Here is a 21,608-nt window from a genome sequence, read left to right as displayed (position 1 = left end):
TCCCCCAAAACTATCAAAAATTTACAATGTGCCCCATGTCTTGTAAAAAGAATAAAATGACCTTAAAAATTTTCTATAAAGCAAAAATATCTCTATAAGTTTAAAAAAAAAAAAAAAAGATAAAAAGGAAATAAAGAGCTTGATATTACCAATAAAGAGCTTGATATTACCAACTTAAGTAAGTACATCATGGCTTCCAGTAGCAATATTCCACTAAACGATAGAATAAAAAAATGGATTCAAAATTTCTTGAACAATTAAGGGAATTAATACAAGGCTTTGTTGCAAGAACAACCAAATGAGCTCTAAATAGTCGATGGGTTAACAAAAATCGAGAGTCGCTAGAAGTTTGATCATGAAGGGTGCAAGACGTTAGGTCATACCAAAATCGAGAGTCACCGGAAATTCAATTTCAAAGAAAGCAAGAGTATGGAGCTCCACGCATGAAATTGAAGTTCTCATCCTGCGATGACGGAGATCCCTTGGGATGGTTATCTAGAGTAGAGTGATTCTTCAAATATCACCACACACCTGATGATTTAGAAATGGAGATAGCATCAATTAATCTAGAAAGGGATGCTATATAGTGATTTGATTAGTTGTAGCTGGCCATGGAGAGCGAATATGGGATGAATTTATGGAATGACTCATTCTCCAATTTGGTCCTTCATTGTCTGACACGTGGACGAAAAGTTAGCGAGGTTTTGACAGATATCCATTGTGAGTGAATATCAAAGTCGCTTTAAGCACCTTTTACGACTGAACCCAGTAGCGATTTGAAAAGCAATTGGTGGGGACTTTAATTGAAGGACTTCAGTCAAAACTCCAACGCTAAGTTAAGGCCCCATGATCAAGGACAATCATTGTAAAAGATTTTGCCTCTACCTTCATTTTTTATATTACGTCAATAATTTTTTATTACTATTCAAACAAAAATACCCACTACAAAACAAAACTTTTCACTTTTTCATATAAATTATTTATACTTTATATCAAATCAATCACTTCTTATTACTATTTAAAAACAAAACTTACCTCAAAAACCTTTACCAAACAAGTCATTATAATTTTATCCCATACCCCAATGATATATAATTTTAGTGTCATATAATTTCAGGTAGCCTATATATATTCCCTCGGGCGGACAAACATTGGTCGTTGGAGGGTTTCGGCAACCCCAAAATTTTTAATACTCCTATAAAAATATTATTTTTTATATCGTGGCTCCGTCAAATGTTTAATTTTTAACCCTCATATGATAGGTCTACTCTTATGTCAAATGCTTTTAATTTTAAAAATGATTTTTTATTTTTACATGTTTATAGTAAACTAGGAGAATTTTGTATTCGAAAGGAAATTTATCTTTTAAGATGATTTTATAAAAATGTAATTTCTATATACAATTATGACTTAGTATAAAATTAAATTTAAGACTTGTATATTTTTATTTTACATAAACATGTGTCCACACATACATACATATGTATCTATTTACTTAGGGTCCGTTTGGGTTTGCGATTTCAAAAAGTGCGATTTAAAATAACGATTTTAAAATGTGCGATTTGAAAAAAGTGATTTTTAAAAATGCAGTTAAGCGTTTGGCAAAATCACAGTTTAGCCTTTAAAATCGCGAATTTACCTTTTAAAATTCTGCGTTTTCAAAAAAGCACCATCTTATCTGCGATTTGAAAAAGTAGATTTTCTGCGTTTTCAAATCGCAATTTTTAAAAACGCAGTTCCCAAACGATCTATGTTCTGCGATTTGGTTTAAAATCGCACTTATTATCTACAAAATCGCAATCCCAAATGCACCCTTATTTATTTACTTAGGTTTAGACCACACACACACAAAAATAGTGGTTCCACCCCGACCTTCCTACATTTAAAACTTTGTCAGTAATGGATTTTTTCTTTTTTGGTAAAAACATTTATTCATCAAAAGAGCAGGGTTAATGAAACATTAAAATGGGTGGACTCATCAACAATAAACCCAAATCGAAAACGACGCCAAAAACTATATAACAAAAGTTATGCATGGTATTGAGTATAGAACAAATCCCATTACTCCAAAAAGAAATCCCACTTTATCTTTTGTGGATGGAATATAATTGTTTTTTTTAATGTGTAGATGAAATATAAAATTCAAACGGTCAAAATTATGGTTAAAAGTCAACTGGTCTGCACTACACTTAAAGGTAAGAATTTATTTTGAAAAGTTATATTGATGGGCATGTGGAAAAGCTATACGCGAGAACTAGTCAAAATTTTAATAAAATCCTTTTTTTTAAAGAAAAAAAAAATAGCTACTAACTATTAGGGCATAATTTCAAAATCAATTTATTTAGTTGACCTAATTTATAAATTACTCAATGTCATATTAAAGTAAATTCAAAGGTTTATGGGGTATGCCAAAAAAATAATTTAGTCCAGAAGTCAAATTCTGTTAAAATATTTGACATATTCTATTGGAAACCACGTCAGCACCAATAAAAAGTTGACACGTGTCACTAATAATATTTTTTAAAAAAATATATATTAAATACAAAAATATATAAAACTATTTTTTTAAAAATAAAAAAAAAATGAAATGGCTGCCCTTTCATTTTTTTTTCCTATTTTTTATTTAAAAAATAATTTTTAAGTTTTATATATTTAATATATTTATTTTTTTTATTAATAGTGACGTGTGTCATATTTTTATTGGTGTTGACATGACACTTAACATAATCTGTCAAATGTTTTATCTTTTAATCCAATTAAAACTATTATATATTTTTAGGAGTATGCGATGGAATGCATGAAACACATAAAACCTCGTTCAAAAAACTTTAATTGAATCTACTCTCTCTATGCGTCAATCTAATTATGGAGTGAACTAACTTAAGTGTGATTTGAAAACATGAACCTTTTTATATTTTTAAATCGCAGGTAATGAGTTGTATTTTTAAAAATGCACGATTTTAAAGGCTGAACTGCGATTTTACCTCATGTTCAAATTTTTCTTTTAAAAAACATATTTCGAAATCGTTATTTTTTTAAACCCCACGTTTTGAAACCGTTAAACCAAAAGGACCCTCTCCATTCTTATAATTGTGTATATATATATCATTCAACTATAATATTAGGATTAGTGGAAGTATTTCACATTTTGACAAAATAGTGGATAATTAATTAGGAAGTGATTCTATCCGTCTTATAATTAATATTTAAAGTTAATGTATCTAATAAAGTATATAAAATTAATATTGACACAACTTTTAAAAAATTTAAATAATATAAAATTATGTATACCATTATAGATACACCAACTTTACATCCCAACCATAAATTTCAAGGATGCTATTCCGGCTGCATAGCCTCTCTGTATGGTCTCTGTGTAGCTCTGCTACTGAGTAAATAATGAAGTCTATCTCGTTTTTGTGCATATACTGTATATACATGTGACATGCTTAGAAGACCAACATTTCTTTGTTTTGTTTCATTAACTTTCCATGCTTTCTGCATATGAGTTCTCTCAACGTAAACGCATAGGGAATTGGCCTGAAAAGTAGTAGACAAGTTAAAGTAAAAAGAAGATAGAAAATCAAGACAGAGTGACTGCATTACCTACAACTGCATGCACTTGGGAGGCTGACTTGGTAGGTTGAAGAGAGCCAAGGGTGAGGAACCCATGTTGGAGAAGGGGAGCACGTGCAAAGGGTTCACTGGCATTTGAGAGCCAAGAGCATTGCACGTGCCCTGCTTCTCCAACAAGGAGCTTCACACCCATCAAAGACCACATACGTTGAAGAATGGTGATTGTAGTTTAGTTGATTAAAAACAGAGGAAGGAGCTCTGTATTTATAGGTGCAATTTAGAGAGAGAGAGAGAGAGAGAGAGAGAGTGAGATTTAATGACAGCAATGAGTAAATTCGAAGTGTGGGTGTGGAGAAACACCTCTGCCAAGCCATGCCATGCCATGATGCTAGTAATTGAGGAAATTCAAAGCTGGGGATATCTAAGGAGACCCATACAGATTCCTGTCTGGTCTTATATTGCCAAAAAGGCCAGGGAACTTTTGCTCTAAAACCTCTTTTATTAGCAGAGAATGCTAGCCTTTGGATCAAGAATCTCTGGCCATGATATATGTCGGGTCCCACCAGCATGTGGGGGCCCTCCAAGATGACCTATTGGGGGTGGGGCCAAAGTGTAGGAGGGTGATCAACTTTTACTTTTAGAAAGAAGTGGATGGTGCAAGCAGGGGGGGAAGAATAATGTAAGAGTGCACGTAGGCTTTGCGTGTTGGGCGCAAGTTTTTGAGTGGGGTATGTGCTAATGTGCGTCTGTGTGTGCGTGAGTTTTTGAGAAGCCTGGGGAGGGTTCCTAGGCAGATATGATTCCCTAGATGCACTGCAGCACTAGGACTCTGCTTTTTCTCCCCAAAATTTCTGGTGATTTCATGGATGGGACTCAAGAATTTCAAACCTTCCTGATAGCAGGCACTAGCTAGCGTGGAGTAAGCTGAGTGACTGACTAATAAGCTTTTGAACATATAAAAAGCCACACCATCCTTTCTCACAAATGTTACACTTCACGCTTATTTATTACATTTTATATTACGTGAGTTAATGTATCGTATTTTAAATAATTTTTTATATTAGCCACTTCAAATACGTTTCATCAACTAGTGTGAAATGAGTATGATAAATGACTAAATGAATGTTCAAAACTAAGAAGGGAATGATCCACCGACCCCCTGGTTCTATCCCTGGGAGATTCAAATACGTACTCTTTTTAATACTCACAGTATGTGACCTAGGTTATTTGTTTTCTGGTGTGGAAGGATGTCAGCTTCGCACTAAATCCTATTATATGTATCCTAACACAAAAATGTTTGGAGTACTTCAACTTTTATTGCAATTTTTTTATAAACTAACGTGACAGTCCATAATTGATAAAACGACTAAGATTATATAGTTGACAACTCAACAACAAACTAATTAAATTGACAAGTCAAATTTATAAAGAAACTTGCTATAGGAAAAGCTATAGTATATATCCCTACCTGCACTCATCATGAAATGATCAAATATACAAAAGTAGTTATAGCTACTCAAAGTAGTTCAAGCCTCTTAAGCAGATATAATGATGGTGTTTAATAACCATTTTTACGAGCTAGTTTTACATGCATGTTTTGGTTGAGAAAGTGTTTTGATGTTGCATAAAAATGAAAGTAGTTTCGAGTTTTTTGTGAATGCATGTTTTGTGTTGGAAGTTGTTTGTAAAAGTTTTTACTTTTTCAACTCCATAAATGCGTTTTGTTCCTATAGATCAAATAACTACAACTTTTATTATAAAGTCATTTATAAGCTTAGTGTCAATCCATAATCTGAGTGTTAAACCAGATTTTTTTTCTTAATTATAAACTACAGACCACGTCAGTTTGTAAATAACTTTATAGCAGAAATTGTAGTAATAATAGAATACCCGACTATTGCACTAACAATAAATGTCCACTCAATTGTAAGTGGGAAAAATTGCAGTCGTGCGAAAGTGGTTTACTTGAAACCTTTTCAGAACGTCAATGAAGGTTGCACACACCCATCATTATTGTCTACTGCAATCTTCATTGCCATGGAAGATTTGTAGGTCAAAAAATAAAGAAGAAGAAGATGGAGATGGACAATAATATTGTCTGAATGCATGCTTAATTAGCTCTATCTGTTGCATGTTTATCAGAAGAAGAGATCGACATAATATTAATACACTAGCTAGAATAGTATAATGGGATATGATGGATGAGATGCATTAAAGAGTCGGTGAGGTCCATGACGGTACAATTTTATGCAACTGTTATCAGTCTTGAATCACCATATTTGTCTTGTAGAAGAAGAACATAGATTCTGAATGAGGTCATTGCCAAATCTAGGGACTTAAATACTGGCGTGTGCACCATATATGCTGCAGTAAATGCTTTATTTGGTCATACACTCCTATATGTTTTCAAAGGCTTTTGAAACTCAGACATGGTCTGATGGTACCAAGAAAATAAAACCCGACCACACTTGATGATGCATACGTTTGACTTGGCTCAAGACTCTGAGGAACAGCAACGAAACAAAAGGTACTTTGGAAGTGCATTAAAATAGGGAGAGAGGGTTTTAAATTATTTCTTTTTTCCGACCCACCACCAATCATATCTAATGCTGACAAGAACTTTGCTTCTTTTTCTATAATTTTATGGCATCAGTTTTAACAGGTTTGTCAAGGAAGGTTATAAAGAGAAGAAACAAACTGTGACCTCTTGGGTATCTTAATTAGCTCTATAAATGACCTTTTTTTTTTTTTTTTTTTCTTTTTCATCTGGTAAATAATCTATAGTTTGTACGTTGAAAATTCAGTCTATTAGTAATTGAATAAAATTGCTATTATATCTGTTTGTGTTTTTTTTTTTTTTTTTTTCTCAAAATTAGCAAATGTACCCCCATAGAAAATATTTTCTCACATATGAAGCCCATCAAAAAATACTTCTCACCTTTACATCACATCAAAATGTTATTTTCAAATAAAAAACTAAAAACACTTTCCAAAAAATGCCCTGTTAATCATTTTACAGTCTTACTTGTATGCTGGTGTTTGTAGTTTTGTAGATAACTTGTTCAAGAAAATGTAAATATTAGATTTGAGAACTGACATGAAGAAATTTGATCTGGCCAACTTGAAGATAAAAGCAGAAATTTTACCATAAAATTAGGACGAATTTCCTACGTTTGAGTACTCCTCATAATTCATTTAAAACCTTTTATGTGCCTGAGTTACTTCCCAAAGCCCAAAAATTTAGGGTGTATCATCATCATGCTGGCATCTGGACAGTTTGCTAAAGAAAAACTGTAAGATATGACTGATTTTGTAGTTTCATCTGAGGTGAGCCTCGTTTTGACAATTTTTTTTTTTGGGTCTAGCATTAACAAACAACTCCTTTCACTAGATTGTTTGATAAAACATTTTAGATGATGCTTTTTGGTTGAGAAAAGATGAAAATAATTTTGAATAATTTGTGAGTGTTTTATGTTTGGAATTGTGCTAAAAAAAAGGAAACAATTTTCCAAAAAGCATTATCAAACGAGGACAAAAAAACTCACAAAGCACTCAAAATTACTTTCAGCATTATGTCACTGCACAACAATTTTTCAACCATAAAGCAAAAAATACCTTCTAAACTTTTTTATCTAACGGATAAAAAATTCCTTCAAAACTTAAGGATTATATAACCACCCATGAATTGTGTATCAATTTTGGAAAATATTGGAGGTGTTACAACTTTTACTACAACCCTTAAAAACTCACGAAATATTTTGCATGAGTGCCACGTCGTGCCATGTAGGTGAAAAAATCAAGCAATAAAATTTGACAGGTAAATTTAATTGTTTAGAAGCTGACGTGATAAGCAATACCTAGACTACCATGTCTAGTAAAAAGTGTAATACCCTAACAGCTCTCTTCAACTTTCTTCTGTCCCACAGAAACTTCCAAGCTGAAAATCACGTCATATATGGCACATTTACAACGTACATTTGTACAAGCTGAAAATCACTTCTTTTCAAGTGCTCGTGATAGCAACTTTCTTTTTGTTCACTAAAGAGGGCAAAAGAAAAAAAGTAACCTCTTTCCGAATATACATGATTAAAGCATTACTGCTGGACAACTGGTGAACAGGGAAAGATAGATATAAAACCTAGCTAGCAAATCATAAAAAAAAAAAACATGGAATTGTGTTTCATCACTTGAAATTGAAATCCACTTGAACAACATAGCGCATCCTAATCTGCTCCACATTGTAAACTATGTACTCGTTGTACAATAAAGCACCCTGCAAGAAGCATTTAAAGGAGATACTACAATATAAGCTATCTATCCTTATAATTAAAGTGCCATTCACAAAAGGTAATCCAGTCACCAGAAAAAGGGAAAAAAATAATTGTACCTTAGGCCCCGGTTGCACTTTAGGTTTTCCTAGGGGAACAAGAACACCATTCTCAAGTTCCTGAGCTTCTGTGAGATCTGGTGCAGTACTTCCTACACCTTTTGTGCTGCAAAATCAAGTTTTAAACCTCATTGACTTAAAAGCCTTCAATACGATAGTCTTGACCTTACAAGTGCTGTTTCAGTTTGCAAAAGATATCAAAACTAGTATTTATCAAGGGTGACATTGGTCCCAAATGTTACTTCAAAAATTGCAAATTTCAAAGGTTTCAGGTTATGGAAATTCATCTAGAGAGCAAACCAAGAACCCAAGTGTGAAGGTAAATTTGGATAAGTCTATTGTGTACTGAACTTTAAAAGCATGTATGGAACATCAGCTGCAATGGGTTGATTGATGAGAAATGAATTTCACCATTTATTCAGTTTAAGCATTAGCAATAATACGAGGACATCTTCATAATTCAACCATTGAATTAAGCAATTCCACTTTGTCAGAGCAAAGGCAGATTGGCATGATTCCAGTGTTTTGAAAACAAATAGAGAAACAAACCTTAACTTCCCCTCTGGCAACTTATCAGCATCATATTTTGCATCTGAAAGCTCTGCCATGTCACCCAGTGCTACCTGAAAAGTATACAGTTAAACAGTAATATGAGAACATTAAATAGTTGTATGGATCTGAAAAGAGGATGTTACTCCAACAAGAATAATCCGGGAAGAATAGACCAACTAAGAAAAAAACATACATTCCAGACAAATGGAACACATGCATATTACTGCAATATATATTAAGTCTAACACTTGGAGATATGGCTGTGTTCCACCCAAACACCCCCAGGTCTTTTAATATAGTAATAATGTTTCTACAGGACAAAAAGACAACCTCACACAAAAGCAGCACGCCAGCCTTAGCAGCATGAGTAGAATAGCAATAATTTGCACTTTTGGAGAACATATCAGCAAAGTAAACCCCCTTCCCGAACATGTAACCTGTTACAGGCGCTTCAGGTGGAGCTATGCGCAAACCTGATGGTTTGTCATTATACAAGTTAGGCTTAGATTTTTTGCAGTTATTGATGGAAAATTTCATAATACAACACGAGTGTGCAAGCAGGCACACATTTGTTACTACAACACGAATCATATGAGAAAAAGAATGACCTTGGGATAAAATGCCAGTCCAGTTCGTGAGCCGAGAACCATGCCATAAGAGCATCCTATTTTTCACGGAGGAAAACTGCTTGCAGGAGTAACTGGCAGTTAAATTAGGCTTAAAATGCTAACACATATTAAGGACATATCAGAACTTAATGAAACAAATCAAAAGTTTCTAATGTCTGCAACATAAGAAACATTTTATGAGAAGCGCTTTTTATGTTTACAGATAATGCATTGTCACCTTTTTGAAGTGTTCAGCTTCCATCTTTCTTGATACCCTGAATATTTGAACAATATCCACATTGTAGTTTGAATGTGTTTTTGCATGAGTGTTCTGCATATATTTTGCAATCTGATGACACATGGAGTAACAAAAAATATGTATCAGAATTAGATAACAAAGTTTCCTGCTAATAAATCAACTCATGGCTATATTTAGCTGTTTATTATACTTTAGCTGTGTATTATATTTTTGGGCCATTCTTCCAAGACCAGTATTAAAGGTCTAAGGAAAACAACCCCCCCCCCCCCCCCCCCCCCCGCGGTCGTGAGGTCACCAGATAAATAAAGACATAAATAGAAGTTTCCTTTTCTATCCTTTATTTTTTTTTTCAATTGATAAATAGGTTATAGGTTTTACTATTCAAACTTCTGAGGCTATATAACCAATGATTACCAGAGAGAATTCCTCAGAATCAACTTCAACCGATGTCAGCTCACAATGAAGGCGTTGGTAATGAGAATACAAAGGGTCACCCTACAATGATGGCAGAAACGTAAATTAGTTAATTAGGCACCTCACTATGATCTACAATATGTAAAGTTGTAGGTATCCAATAGTATAATACTGACATAACAAAAAGAAAAAACTTTGATTGAAAAGAGGTAAAAGTTTATTTAATGCCACATATTGATCACTTCAAAAACTTAGTTGACTGCAAAGTAATCAATATATTAGTACTCCTTAAAGGATGTGATATTTTTCCTTGATATAAAAGAGAAAAAAGAAGCAACAGAAATAGAATATCTTGGAAATGGAATAATGAAAATTGTTAGAATGTAGCTAAATTTTAGAAAACATGCGCACACACACATGCATATATATATATGAGAGAGAAAGAGAGCCGTTCATGCATAAATCATTTACGTACTTCAGTCCAAATGAAAAGTCAACAGTAACAAATTATTTGATCGTGAATTGCTATTTCTAAAAAGGTTAATATCACTATTCTCAATCAACTAATAATTTGAGACGTTGAAAAGACAAACCTACTTTGAATTGCTGCAACCAACAAAACAACTACAGAAAATAATAGAAAATGCTTACACAGACAACGAAGTTGGACATTCAATGGTGCATTTTAAACTTGGAAGTCTCAACTTTTATGGAACAAAAATGCTCCAATGTCTTAAATGGAATGGGGTGAAATAATAAGTAGGAGCAATTGCTCTTTACGAATATTAGAATGGCTTCTTAAAAACATGCAGATATGACTTCAGAAACTTTCTAGATACACAGCCAGTCAATAAAGAAAAAAGAGACAAGTGATACCTCTACCCCAACATCATCCTTCAATAACTTCGTCGCAACCTCAATTTCAGCTAACGCTTCTACCTTCAATTAGATGCAACAAGTTCATTAAATGAGTACCTCTCAGAATCTATAGCAGCTTAGTAAATTTCCACATACAAATAGAATCTCAGAGATAGGCTGAAGGAGGGGGTTTGTACAAAGACATTGTATGATATCCATGTAATTTTCTTAAAGATAGGGTACTGAAGTTGTCAAGAAAATAACTAAACCCCAACGTAGGCTTCCACCCACTGCGCACCCCAGAAGAGAAGAAAATGAAGTTAACGGCAACAATATGGACATGTTAAATCAAAAATGAAAAAGAATTACCATTTCCAACTTGCTTTTCAACTTCTGAGGAGAGTCAATTACAAATTCACCTGCCATTATTTATACTTCCACATTAAATTAGGTGCCATTTTCAAGAACAGGAAATAGAAAACCACCAGACGCCATATCCTTAATATTTTCAGGGTATGGTGGAGAGAGAGAGAGAGAGAGAGAGAGAGAGAGAGAGAGAGAGAGGACTTACGCATTTTTTTAAAGCCAAAGTCATGGGGAATAACAGTGTAGAATTCTCTGCAAGAAACAATATATTAAAAATGGTACAACGTCTTGAAGCTAGAATTCTTGATTTCACACCAAACCCAATAAAAAAGAAAACAAACCCACACGATAAACAAATGTCAGGCATGCAGTTTGAAATGCAAAGCTAATTTAGTCAAGCACTTGAAAAATATACTATAAAAGATCTCTAGCAAAAGGACTTACCCAGTCAATCGTTCAAGTTTTCTCCTATCAGACTGGCCAATCACATCAGCAATCCTCTTCAGGACATCATAGCCCTAGACATCACCAAAGAGAATTAGTTTGTGGAGTGAGAAAGAAGACAAAATATAAGTTATAACACAACTTAAAGCTGCAGCATTAAAAAGTGCAGGAAGAAGAACTGTGCCCAACCCTTTTAAAGTTTTTAGTTGATTTTATGATGATTAATCAATGAAAAGTCCAGCAAATCTTCATGATATCCTTCTTAGTGTATATGCCTTTAAGTATGCCCTGGATGTAATGAAATATTTCTATTTCTCAAGCACATAATAACTAATATATTCTATTATAAATTTATGTCTAACTCGTATATAAACAAAAGGAAACTTCCAAGCATAAGTCAAATAAGACTTACCTTCAAAATTGTTGATTTGCTTAGCTTGCCAAGTGGCAATTTATCAGCATTGTATCCTGAATTGAGGATACAAAACATAACAAATCAAATCTTGGTAGTACTATAAAAGAGAATTCATTAGCATATCAATAAAATATTACAACTTTAAATGAATTCACTGCTTTTGCATTATTGTGATATGCATGATATCCTGTATAAAGTGAATGATTGATCATCTAACCTATTTCCATCATTTGCTGTTTCATCATGCTGACATTGCAGATCAGAGATATAAATTTTGCAATGCGTGGCTCAAGTTGTGTTTCACGAGGTTGAATTCCTAAAGCAAAGTCAGGCTTCTCTTTGACCTGCAATGATTATAAAGTATATAATAGCATGGAAAATATTCTTTCTTTTCCTTTTTTTTTTTTTTTTTTTTTTTTGGTCAAACAGCAATATGGGATTGGCAGTAGGGATAACACTCCCTCAAATCCAACAACTTCCCCCAGCCCCTATCCACAAGGCCAAACCCCCAACCTCTCACTCTTGAACTTCACTACAAAGTCCTGTAGAGAACTAATAATGTTAAAAAAATAGTGTTAAAAAATACATATATGGATGCTGCTTAACATCCCCACCCCCACATAACACCTTTACTCAATGAGACACCCATCATCACCAAGGCATGTGAAAGCCAAGATTGAAATTTATTTCATATATGAGAACAGAAATCAGTAAGGTTAACTCCCTTTTGCTTTTTTCACCGCAGGGGGCTGAATAGGGGTTTTAGTCATTTCTAAAAGAAAAATGGCATTGACCTCAAGCATTCAGCAACTTAAGCAGGGAACATTGTAATCTTAGAATAGGACAACTCACATCTAATTCTTTTTCCTTCTCACTATAATCCATTTCCAACCAAGTATAGCTCTTTGGATGGCAAGTGAACTCTTTACGATTGGACCAATGGTTCTTGGTCTTGGCAAAGAACTTATGTTCAAACTCCTGGATTGCACTGTCTCGTGATGTGTAAGGACCGTGTATCTTGTCTTGACCCTTTATTCCTACTCTCCCCCACCTATTGTAAACCATGAATGTACCACCATCATCAGATTCTGCAAATAAATTTGTAATAATATCAGTAAAAGTTCAGAAGAACTTAGTGCAACACACCAAACATTGGTATATATCGTGATGACTCTGAGAACTGAGAAGCATATGAGATTGTCTGCAAAGGGAGTGCTAAAGCCAGGTAAAACGGAAATTGAGCCTGCTTTTTGTTTTACTAAAATAACAACTGACATTGTTATCATAAGAAACTTGACGAAATGAATCTTAAATCTCCACCCCCAAGTCCATAACTATTAGTGGTTGGCAACATGGGCGCCAAGTGACCCGAATTTATCTGTTCAAAACCCTCTCTAGTTTGGAGAAGAGTGGCTATAGGGAGTAATCAAAGAAAATGAGAAATAACCTAGGTATTGAATCAACTAGAACTATTTATTGTTTATCAATCAAACACAGCAATAAAGCATCACTATTGCCATAAATTCTTAGCCAACACAAATTAATGCTTAACAATGAATTAATCAGAACATATTAGAGTAACCAAAATTTTCTAAAGGACTTGAGAGCTAACCAAGAGCTTGAGTCACAAAAAATTTGTTATTGTTATCTCCAACATTCGTCTGGTTCATCATGGCATCATATATTTCATCACCCTGCATCATAAAAAGCCACCGTCTGTCTGAATTCAGAACCCCGCAAAGCAAAAAAGAACACCCGAACAAATTCTACCGATATTGATTACATTCTACTGTACAAAAATTCCACTCATTCGCTACGCGCTACTATAGTAACTGTTACACTTACCAGTTGTAAAACATGGTAGTGAGCCTTTATGTGATCCGGAAGCCATTGATCCAGTACCGCTGCACCCTTTTTAGTTGTGGTTACGATCTTCTCCTTCTCCTTCTCCTTTTCCTTCTCGCTTTCATTTTCTTTTTCATTAGCTGAAACCACAACATACCAATAAACTCCCCAACTCAATCAGAACCCCAAAAGCACAAAAAGAAAACTTCCATTTCTTTCAGTGAAAAACAATTGGAAAGCAATGCAAATTGTCTTTGCTCCACATTGTACCCGTCTCCACAGAATTCTGAAATCACCTCAAATAAGCTAGATTAAAATTAAGTTGGTTTTTCTTGAATTCCACATACATAACTCTGTACGAATCAATAAACTCGTAAATCCATTTGAGTATTTGATGGTTTCTACATTTCCTAAATTTTCTCAGCAATCAAACACAGCAGAAAAAACTTATTACATAAAAAAGGTTCAAACTTTCCTCCATACCTTCAGGAATTTCCTCTAAATCCTGGTCTTTTGAATCTTCACCGAGCCTTTCTAGAAGCTCTTTCTTGGACCCAGTTGATGAAACGCCTCGAAGAGCTGCTTGTTCGCGCAATTGCCGAATCCCCATCCCTCGAAACTCCTCGACGGCCTTGATTTTCTGGGAACCCCCATTTTCTGAGTCCCTCCCTCTCTTCTTATTTTCCGAAGCATCACCATCGTCTGTAACCGTTGCTCGCTCCTTGTTTTCTTTGCGCAGAGCGGTTTCGAGTCTTCGGACCTGTGAGAAAATCGACCATAAGATAAGAATTGTGTAAATATGAGTGTGTAAGGGGGAGAGCGGGGTAAGACCAGGGAGGGCTTGGTTCCGGTTGTGCTGAGTCCGCGTTGGGCGAGTTCGGTTCGGAGCTCTTCTACTTTGAGCTTGCCTGCCATTTTTACACAGGGAGAGGTGTTCGAAAGCTTGTAGAGAGTGGTGGGACACTATAAAGAAGTCGAGAAGAGTGCGCAGCACGATAGACTTGACGCGGGCTTGGGACCTTTATTTGAACGAGAGCCCAATTCACAGTTTATTCAAAAAATGAACAATATTAATTTAGTCATGAAAAATCATGTAATTTCAAAGATTGTCATGTAAGCTTTAAAAAAAAAAATAATAATAAGTAAATGGAGGGTCGGATCACCCTTGAGGTGACCTACCCCAGGATCCTTGGATGGTTGACCATCCTTTCGAGGGTGATCACTGATCCGGGGGTTGTAAGTCGACCTGAACTCCTTGGATTCGGAGGGTTGTAATTGAGTTGAGTCGAGCCGAGTATTAAATATTAAGATTCATTTTATTTTTTATTTTTTTTAATAAATGTGAGCAAAGTATGAATTTATTACTGAACTAGATAATATGTTCAGTCTCTGTTTATTTATTTTTCGAGCGAGCTCGACCTTATTCAAGAGTTAATTAATTTAGTCATTCCATATAAAATAGGAAAAAATGTAAAATCAGTCCTTATAATTGGCCTAATTTACAAATCGCTCCTTACGATATAAAAAAATAATTCAAAGGTCTCTAAGTAGACTAAAATAATAATTTAGTCCGTGCAATCAAATTCTATTAAAACACTTGACAGATTTCGCCAATGTGCCACGTTAAACCAATATAATAATGACACACATGTAGGTCGTACGTGCATATTCAATAGTAAATTTGTATGTCTCTTATACAAAGATAAACAAATATATATATATATATATATAGAGAGAGAGAGAGAGAATTAAATCAAATATTTTCAATCGAATTATGCATAAAAGTAACGCTTGTATGTTTGGGAACAAAAACAGAATAATATTTTATCTCACTCTTTAAAAAATAAATCAGGTTTTATTTCATTTTTTTATAATTTTATTTTCGAATGTCAAACTATCAAAAACATATTTTTTTAATTTTATTTGTATTAAAATTTGCACATTAAATTATAATTAAATTAAGATATAAAAAAAATGAAAACCCAAATGTACCAAAAAGACTGACGCATGCATGCAATGGCGATAGGTAAGGTGCTGGCTGTCTTTTTGTGTTGGCCTTTTCGTTAATTAGTGAAATAATTCCCTTCTGTGCATGAAAGCGTTGATATTTTGGATGCGATTCTAAAAGCGTGCCATTCTTCTTTTTGCAGTCTATAATTTGTGTGGAAAGCAAGCTTTCAAGTTTTCTTTTGTCACATGCTTTTCTTTTTCTTTTTCTTTTTCTATTATTATTATTATTCGTAACTTAACTTAACCCTTAAGCTAGAATGCTCATACCTAGCGCATGATAACAATATTAAAAACCTTCTAACTTTTCATCTTTCAAAACAATAAAAATCAAACTAAGCTCAATAACTCTTTTTCACCAACTTTAACCCAAAAAAATAAAACAAAAACAAAAGCCGCGAAGATTTCCAAGGGTGTTCAATACACAGCTCAAAACAAGTGTGATATAACTCTTTTACTTGGGAGCGAGTTAATTAGCAGTTTAATAGATTTGAAAGTGTGTTTGAAATTGTGATTTTATTGATAAAAAAAATAAATTTTTAAACTAAATTACAGAAAATAAATCGTTTGAAAATTGCGTTTTTAAAAAATTGCGATTTGAAAATGCATAAAACTGATTTTTCAAATCGCAGGCAAATGGTTTTTTGTTTTTTTTTTGAAAAACGTAAAATTTTAAAGGTTAATATAAGATTTTAAAGGCCAAATTGTGATTTTACCAAACGTTTAATGGGGTTTTAAAAATAGCATTTTCAAATCAGACATTGCACTTTTTAAAATTATAAATCTAAGCGGACCTGAATTGAAAGTATTTCCTTCAATTTAATTTAAAAAAAAAACTTTATTTTCATACACTATAGAGTATAGAGGGAAAAGCCTTAAACCAAAAAGTAATTGTTATAAATAAATAATTAAAAAAAAAAAAAAAACATATATTTCAACCGGTATCAATCAAACACAAAATTCAGCCAAAAAGTTGAAATATATCCATACCAAAACAAACCCATTGAAGCTAATTATCAATTCAAAAGATTCACTGTAACATAACCATGCATTGTAAATCATCTTGTTTCATATAAAAGCTAGAATTCATATATAGATCATGTTCCAAGTATGCTAATCTTATTTGCTTTTTTTGATAATGGTATTAAGACCATCTCACCACAATGGGTGAAGTGACGTGGTGCTTTCCATCAGTCCACGTCAGATCCCCAAATTCACTCAGGTTACCGTCAAGGGGCAATCCCACCTTCTCGGCCAAAATCCGCACCCTGTAGGTCTGCGTTTGACCCTTCTGCGTGAACACCATTTTCCCATGATCGACGGTCACGATAGCACCTTTTGGATTCGTGATTTTTACTGTGTATGTTGATGCACCATTGCTAACATGTGTGACTGCTCTTTTAACCACAACCTCAGATTTGGACGGTGCTGATGCGCCAAGAAATACTACAATTGCAGGATAGTTCAGGTCCCACAAGTTACGTTGTTGGGTCCCGCTGCAATGCACTCGCCTCCTTGATATAACTTTAATTTCTTTGCTGTTGTAACCGGACGCACAAAGAAAATGCAAGTAATCATCCACTGTGATATCATAAACCAAGCCCGGATCAACGGCTTTCTCAGGATCCACGTGTCCAGCACCCATACCAAATGCATTGGACACGTTCAAATCTTTCTCATCTCGCAAAACCTTGCCATCTTTATCGTGTGTGTAAGCCGTGGTCATCATGGCCGATTTGATCATCGCCGGGGACCAGTTTGGATGGGCCCCCTTCAACAAAGCCGCCACGCCTGACACGTGCGGGCAAGACATGGAAGTGCCGGAGATTATGTTAAACGCTGTGCGCCTCCGATCAGCAGATAACTCCGATGGCGGTATACCATCAGGCCATGCCGCTAAGATGTTGACACCTGGCGCAACCAAATCAGGCTTTAACACGTGGGGAGATATTACGTTGGGCCCACGGGATGAGAAACAAGCAATCGCAGGTGCTGGTCCGACTCCCACTTTGGTGTTCCCACTAAAACGCAAGGTAGCCCGTGGGTTCTTAGAGGAGCTTATGTACTCGAGCACGGTGCTGCGCGCTGATTTAGTGATTGCTAGGCCAGGATTCAAATATGCATCCGCGAGTAAACCCTCTCCTAAATCTTCCACGTTGGCAACGACAACCCCGATCCCACCAGCCTCCTTCACCACCACTGATTTTTCGACACGTGACCCTCCGCCTCGATCACACACCACGATTTTGCCACGTACCAAATCCGCATCCAAGGTATTGGGCAAGCAATCAGCAGCGGAAGCACCGTCTAGACCCTTTACTGTAACATTTCCCGCGTAAACCAACGGCACATATTTATCCTTGGGCCGCGCTGGTCGACCTTGGAAGAGCGATGATCCGGTGATGACGCGACCATCCTCGAGCACTAGATCTGCGGGGAATTTCCTATCAATAGTGCTCGCACCAACAGTGGTGATCCAAGGTGCCAAGTTTATGGTGGTCTTAGAGTCGGGACCCGAATTACCAGCCGAAGCGGAAAAGAGAATTCCTTTCTCTATTGCACCAAACGACCCTATGGCTATTGGGTCCCGATAGTATGGCATAGGGCGGCCGCCTAAGGAGGCAGATATTATATCGACGCCGTCTTCTACGGCGGAGTCGATGCCGTCGAGAATATCAGAGGTCGCACATCCTTGGGCTCCGCAGACCTTGTACACGGCGATTCTCGCTTTGGGTGCAACGCCTGTGGCAACCCCATGGGCGAAGCCGAAAAACGACGCGTGGTTGACCTGTCGTCCTGCGGCTGTGGACGCAGTGTGGGTGCCATGGCCGGCTGTGTCTCGGGCTGAGTTGATGAGCTCGGTCTCTTCGTCTTTGGCGTACTGGGCTTGGTATCCTTTGGCGAAGTACCGTGCGCCAATGAGCTTTTTGTTGCAAAGGGTTTTGGGGAATTTTTCACCACCAGCGCATTTACCTCTCCAGCGAGAAGGTACGGGTCCGAGGTTATGGTCATGGAAGTTAAGCCGCTCGGGCCAGATACCCGTGTCGAGTACGCCGATGATGACGTTGGAACCTGAATCGGAGTCATTAAGAATACTATTTGCACCGGTGCCGGTCCCGAGGCCCAAGAATTGAGGTGTGCGTGTCGTTTGGATTCGGAGAAGCCTGTCCGGGAACACGGCGAGAATTTCCGGGCGGTTTATGAGCTCCTCAGCTTGTTGAGGGGAGAGTCTTGCTGAGAAGCCGTGAAAGACAGTGCTGTAAACGTGGAGCAGCTGGTCATGGCTGTCTTGTGTTTGGGCAATGTTCGTAGAATTGAGGCTTGTAAGGGTAGACTTGTACCAGGCTTTGATGTTGGAGTAGTGTGAAGGTTTAAGGTCATTTTGGACACGGACAATGAAGGTTTGGGTGGTTTGGACGTTGGTTTTGCAGAAAACAATGGAGAGTGATGAGAACGATGAGAAGAGCACCGTGAAAACAAGAGGCCAAAGGCGACCCATTTGTGAACAATTGTGTGAGCTAGGGATCCTTTCTAAAGTGAAGTGGCCGGCCGGCCTGGCATGGGTGTTATATATATATAGTGGCCGGATAGAGGTTACGAAAAGCTTAAACAAAAAAATAAAATAAAATAAAACATTTAAGATTTTGATTTTTTACAATTAAACCTGTTGTCCATTATTCATAAAAAAGAAAAAGACATATTTTATATGGGGTCAGGAAGAGGTACTCATGAACTGCAGCGTGAACGTATCAGTGGAACCAATGAGATCGAAGTACTGGACGGTAAAAGGCTGAACGCATGCATGCAATGGAGATAAGTGGCTGACTCTCTTTGTGGCGGTTTTATCATAAATGAGTGCGTTACTTTTGCAGGGTTTGGTTCCAAAAAAAACTTTCCTTTTTGTAAATAAAACAAGCAGCTATAGTAGTGGACCAATATATGCATGCATGGTTGATAGTTGGATGTGAATCATCGTCTACGATTCTGTGTTCAAATGGTCGATAAATTAAGCTGTGATCTCTCTTAATTTGTTGCTGTTTTTATAATCTAGTCATTGAAGTATATCGCCTAATTACAGCCTACAGTTGAAGATTATTGCCTAACTATAGTTAAAACTATGGTCTAGATCGACTCTAGTCGCACTTGAAGCCCTCGTAAAATCTTGGATATATTCTCTAACAGTTTTGTCATCTATTAGACGGTTTTAGGTAAGGCGGTTAGCTGCCTTTGCTAATTTATTTATAATTTTTTTTTTTCATAAATATTTTTATATATAAAACGACGTCGTTTCACATCTAGGTTAAAATTAACCCTTAACAAAAACACGTCTCTCTCTCACTCTCTCTCTGCGCGCTGCATAGCCCTAACACAACTCTCATCTCCCTCTCTCTCTCAAGTGTCCCCTCTCGCCGCCGCACTACCTCCATTGCCCCTATATATCATTATAATTAGTTCTTTCCGCCGGATTCTCGACCTCACGAACAGGCTCCTTGCAAGAAATCTTTCTAGCTTTAAGCGGTTAACAGTGCGATCGATTAGCTGTTAAATAAAAGCTAATTGGCCGGCGGCTATTAAATAACTGCTAACCGCTAGTGGATATCCGATTTTACTAACCACAACCGTCTTTTCACCCTAGCTAATTCACAAGGGGCTAATCCTAATCCGTTGTAGGTAATTACTTTAGCAGGTTTGATTCTAAAAAAAACTTTCCTCTTTTCGAATAAAACCAGTGGGTTCATAGTTGGATGTGAATCATCGATCTGCATGCGATTGTGTTTTAAAAACGATGCTAATTAAATGAAGGTGGATTCGGTAGGTGGATATATATGTGATATTATGACGAGAGTTCCATTTCTTCTATTGCTAAGTGTTTGATTCGTGGTGGAAATCAAGTTATCATGGTCTAATTAATTGGCAGCTTCTTGTTGCATGTGGTTAAATATTCTTGTATTAATTAGCTGGTCTCTTATTATTCCTGTGATTAATTAGAGTATATGTGCTATATACGCACGTCAAGTCATCTAGTACTTGTTCATTTAATTATTTTGCTTTAATTAATTTGAGTGCTTAATGTCACATTAATTGCTGTTATAGTCTCTATGGTGCTTACCTCTCCCAACAGATGATGAATGAGTTGTTGGAGACTTGTTCAAGTAGATAAGCTTCATAAAAACCTTATCATATTTTAAATGAAGATATTCATCCCAATACTTGACAAAAAAACAAAGCCTTCACGATCAATGCGTATCCTTAATTGCTGTTTAACTGCAGGAAATTAAAAAGCTTTGAAGGGGGACTTGGAGGATCGATGCATATATATATATGGAAAATTATGTGAAGGATATTGCGTGTCGAGGTCCCAATATTCTTCCTTTTGCAAAGTGTTCAATTAATGCATGCATGTGGGGAAATTATGCGTGGAAGGACGCGTGTTCGATCTATTCTTGTTTTGCAAGTGTTTGATTCGTGTTGAAAAGTGATTACTGATTATGGTCTTAATTAATTAATTTGTAGCTTTTTTGCTGTGGTTAATTATTAATATACGTATTAATGCATGCATGGTCTATTATTAATTAATATTCTTGTGAAGTTGTGATCATTAGAGATGAATGGGATAGTTTATTTTATACATTCGTCAACTCATCTACTTGTTCATTTATGTTGCATTGAATTGCAATTTCGTAGATAAATAATATAATTTTAAATCAAATTGTAAAAAATTAATTATTTGGATTTGTGTTTTAAAAAAAATAATTACGACGGGGATTTGTAAAAGTAAAAAATTTGAATTTTTAAATCACAGACAATGTGATACTTTTTTGAAAACATTAAATTTTAAAGGTCAAATTACGATTTGTCAAACTCTTAGAACATCCA

General features: G+C 35.7%; 2 protein-coding genes across 2 annotated transcripts; both read right to left on the bottom strand.

Annotated features, from left to right (window-relative positions):
- Positions 1-7,404: 7,404 nt before the first annotated feature.
- Positions 7,405-14,714, bottom strand: LOC133851731 (poly [ADP-ribose] polymerase 2). Its single transcript, XM_062288287.1, has 18 exons — positions 14,556-14,714; positions 14,208-14,484; positions 13,725-13,864; positions 13,492-13,573; positions 12,732-12,967; positions 12,097-12,223; positions 11,877-11,932; positions 11,465-11,538; positions 11,226-11,272; positions 11,024-11,073; positions 10,673-10,735; positions 9,797-9,877; positions 9,362-9,472; positions 9,124-9,199; positions 8,846-8,988; positions 8,513-8,586; positions 7,964-8,069; positions 7,405-7,849 (listed from the first exon to the last, which is right to left on the bottom strand). The coding sequence occupies exons 1-18, from the start codon at positions 14,637-14,639 to the stop codon at positions 7,760-7,762; spliced, it is 1,917 nt and encodes a 638-aa protein (XP_062144271.1). The 5' UTR covers positions 14,640-14,714; the 3' UTR covers positions 7,405-7,759.
- Positions 14,715-16,865: 2,151 nt separating this feature from the next.
- On the bottom strand, positions 16,866-19,230 carry LOC133851118 (subtilisin-like protease SBT1.5). The gene has a single exon (XM_062287433.1). It carries the CDS (start codon positions 19,228-19,230, stop codon positions 16,876-16,878), a length of 2,355 nt encoding a protein of 784 aa, XP_062143417.1. The 3' UTR covers positions 16,866-16,875.
- Positions 19,231-21,608: the final 2,378 nt, after the last annotated feature.

This window comes from Alnus glutinosa, chromosome 12, assembly GCF_958979055.1.
Source record: "Alnus glutinosa chromosome 12, dhAlnGlut1.1, whole genome shotgun sequence".
In the NCBI taxonomy this organism is placed as follows: Eukaryota; Viridiplantae; Streptophyta; class Magnoliopsida; order Fagales; family Betulaceae; genus Alnus; species Alnus glutinosa.
The sequence above is the reverse complement of the archived record's forward strand: the minus strand, read 5'-3'. Positions and strand labels throughout refer to the sequence as shown.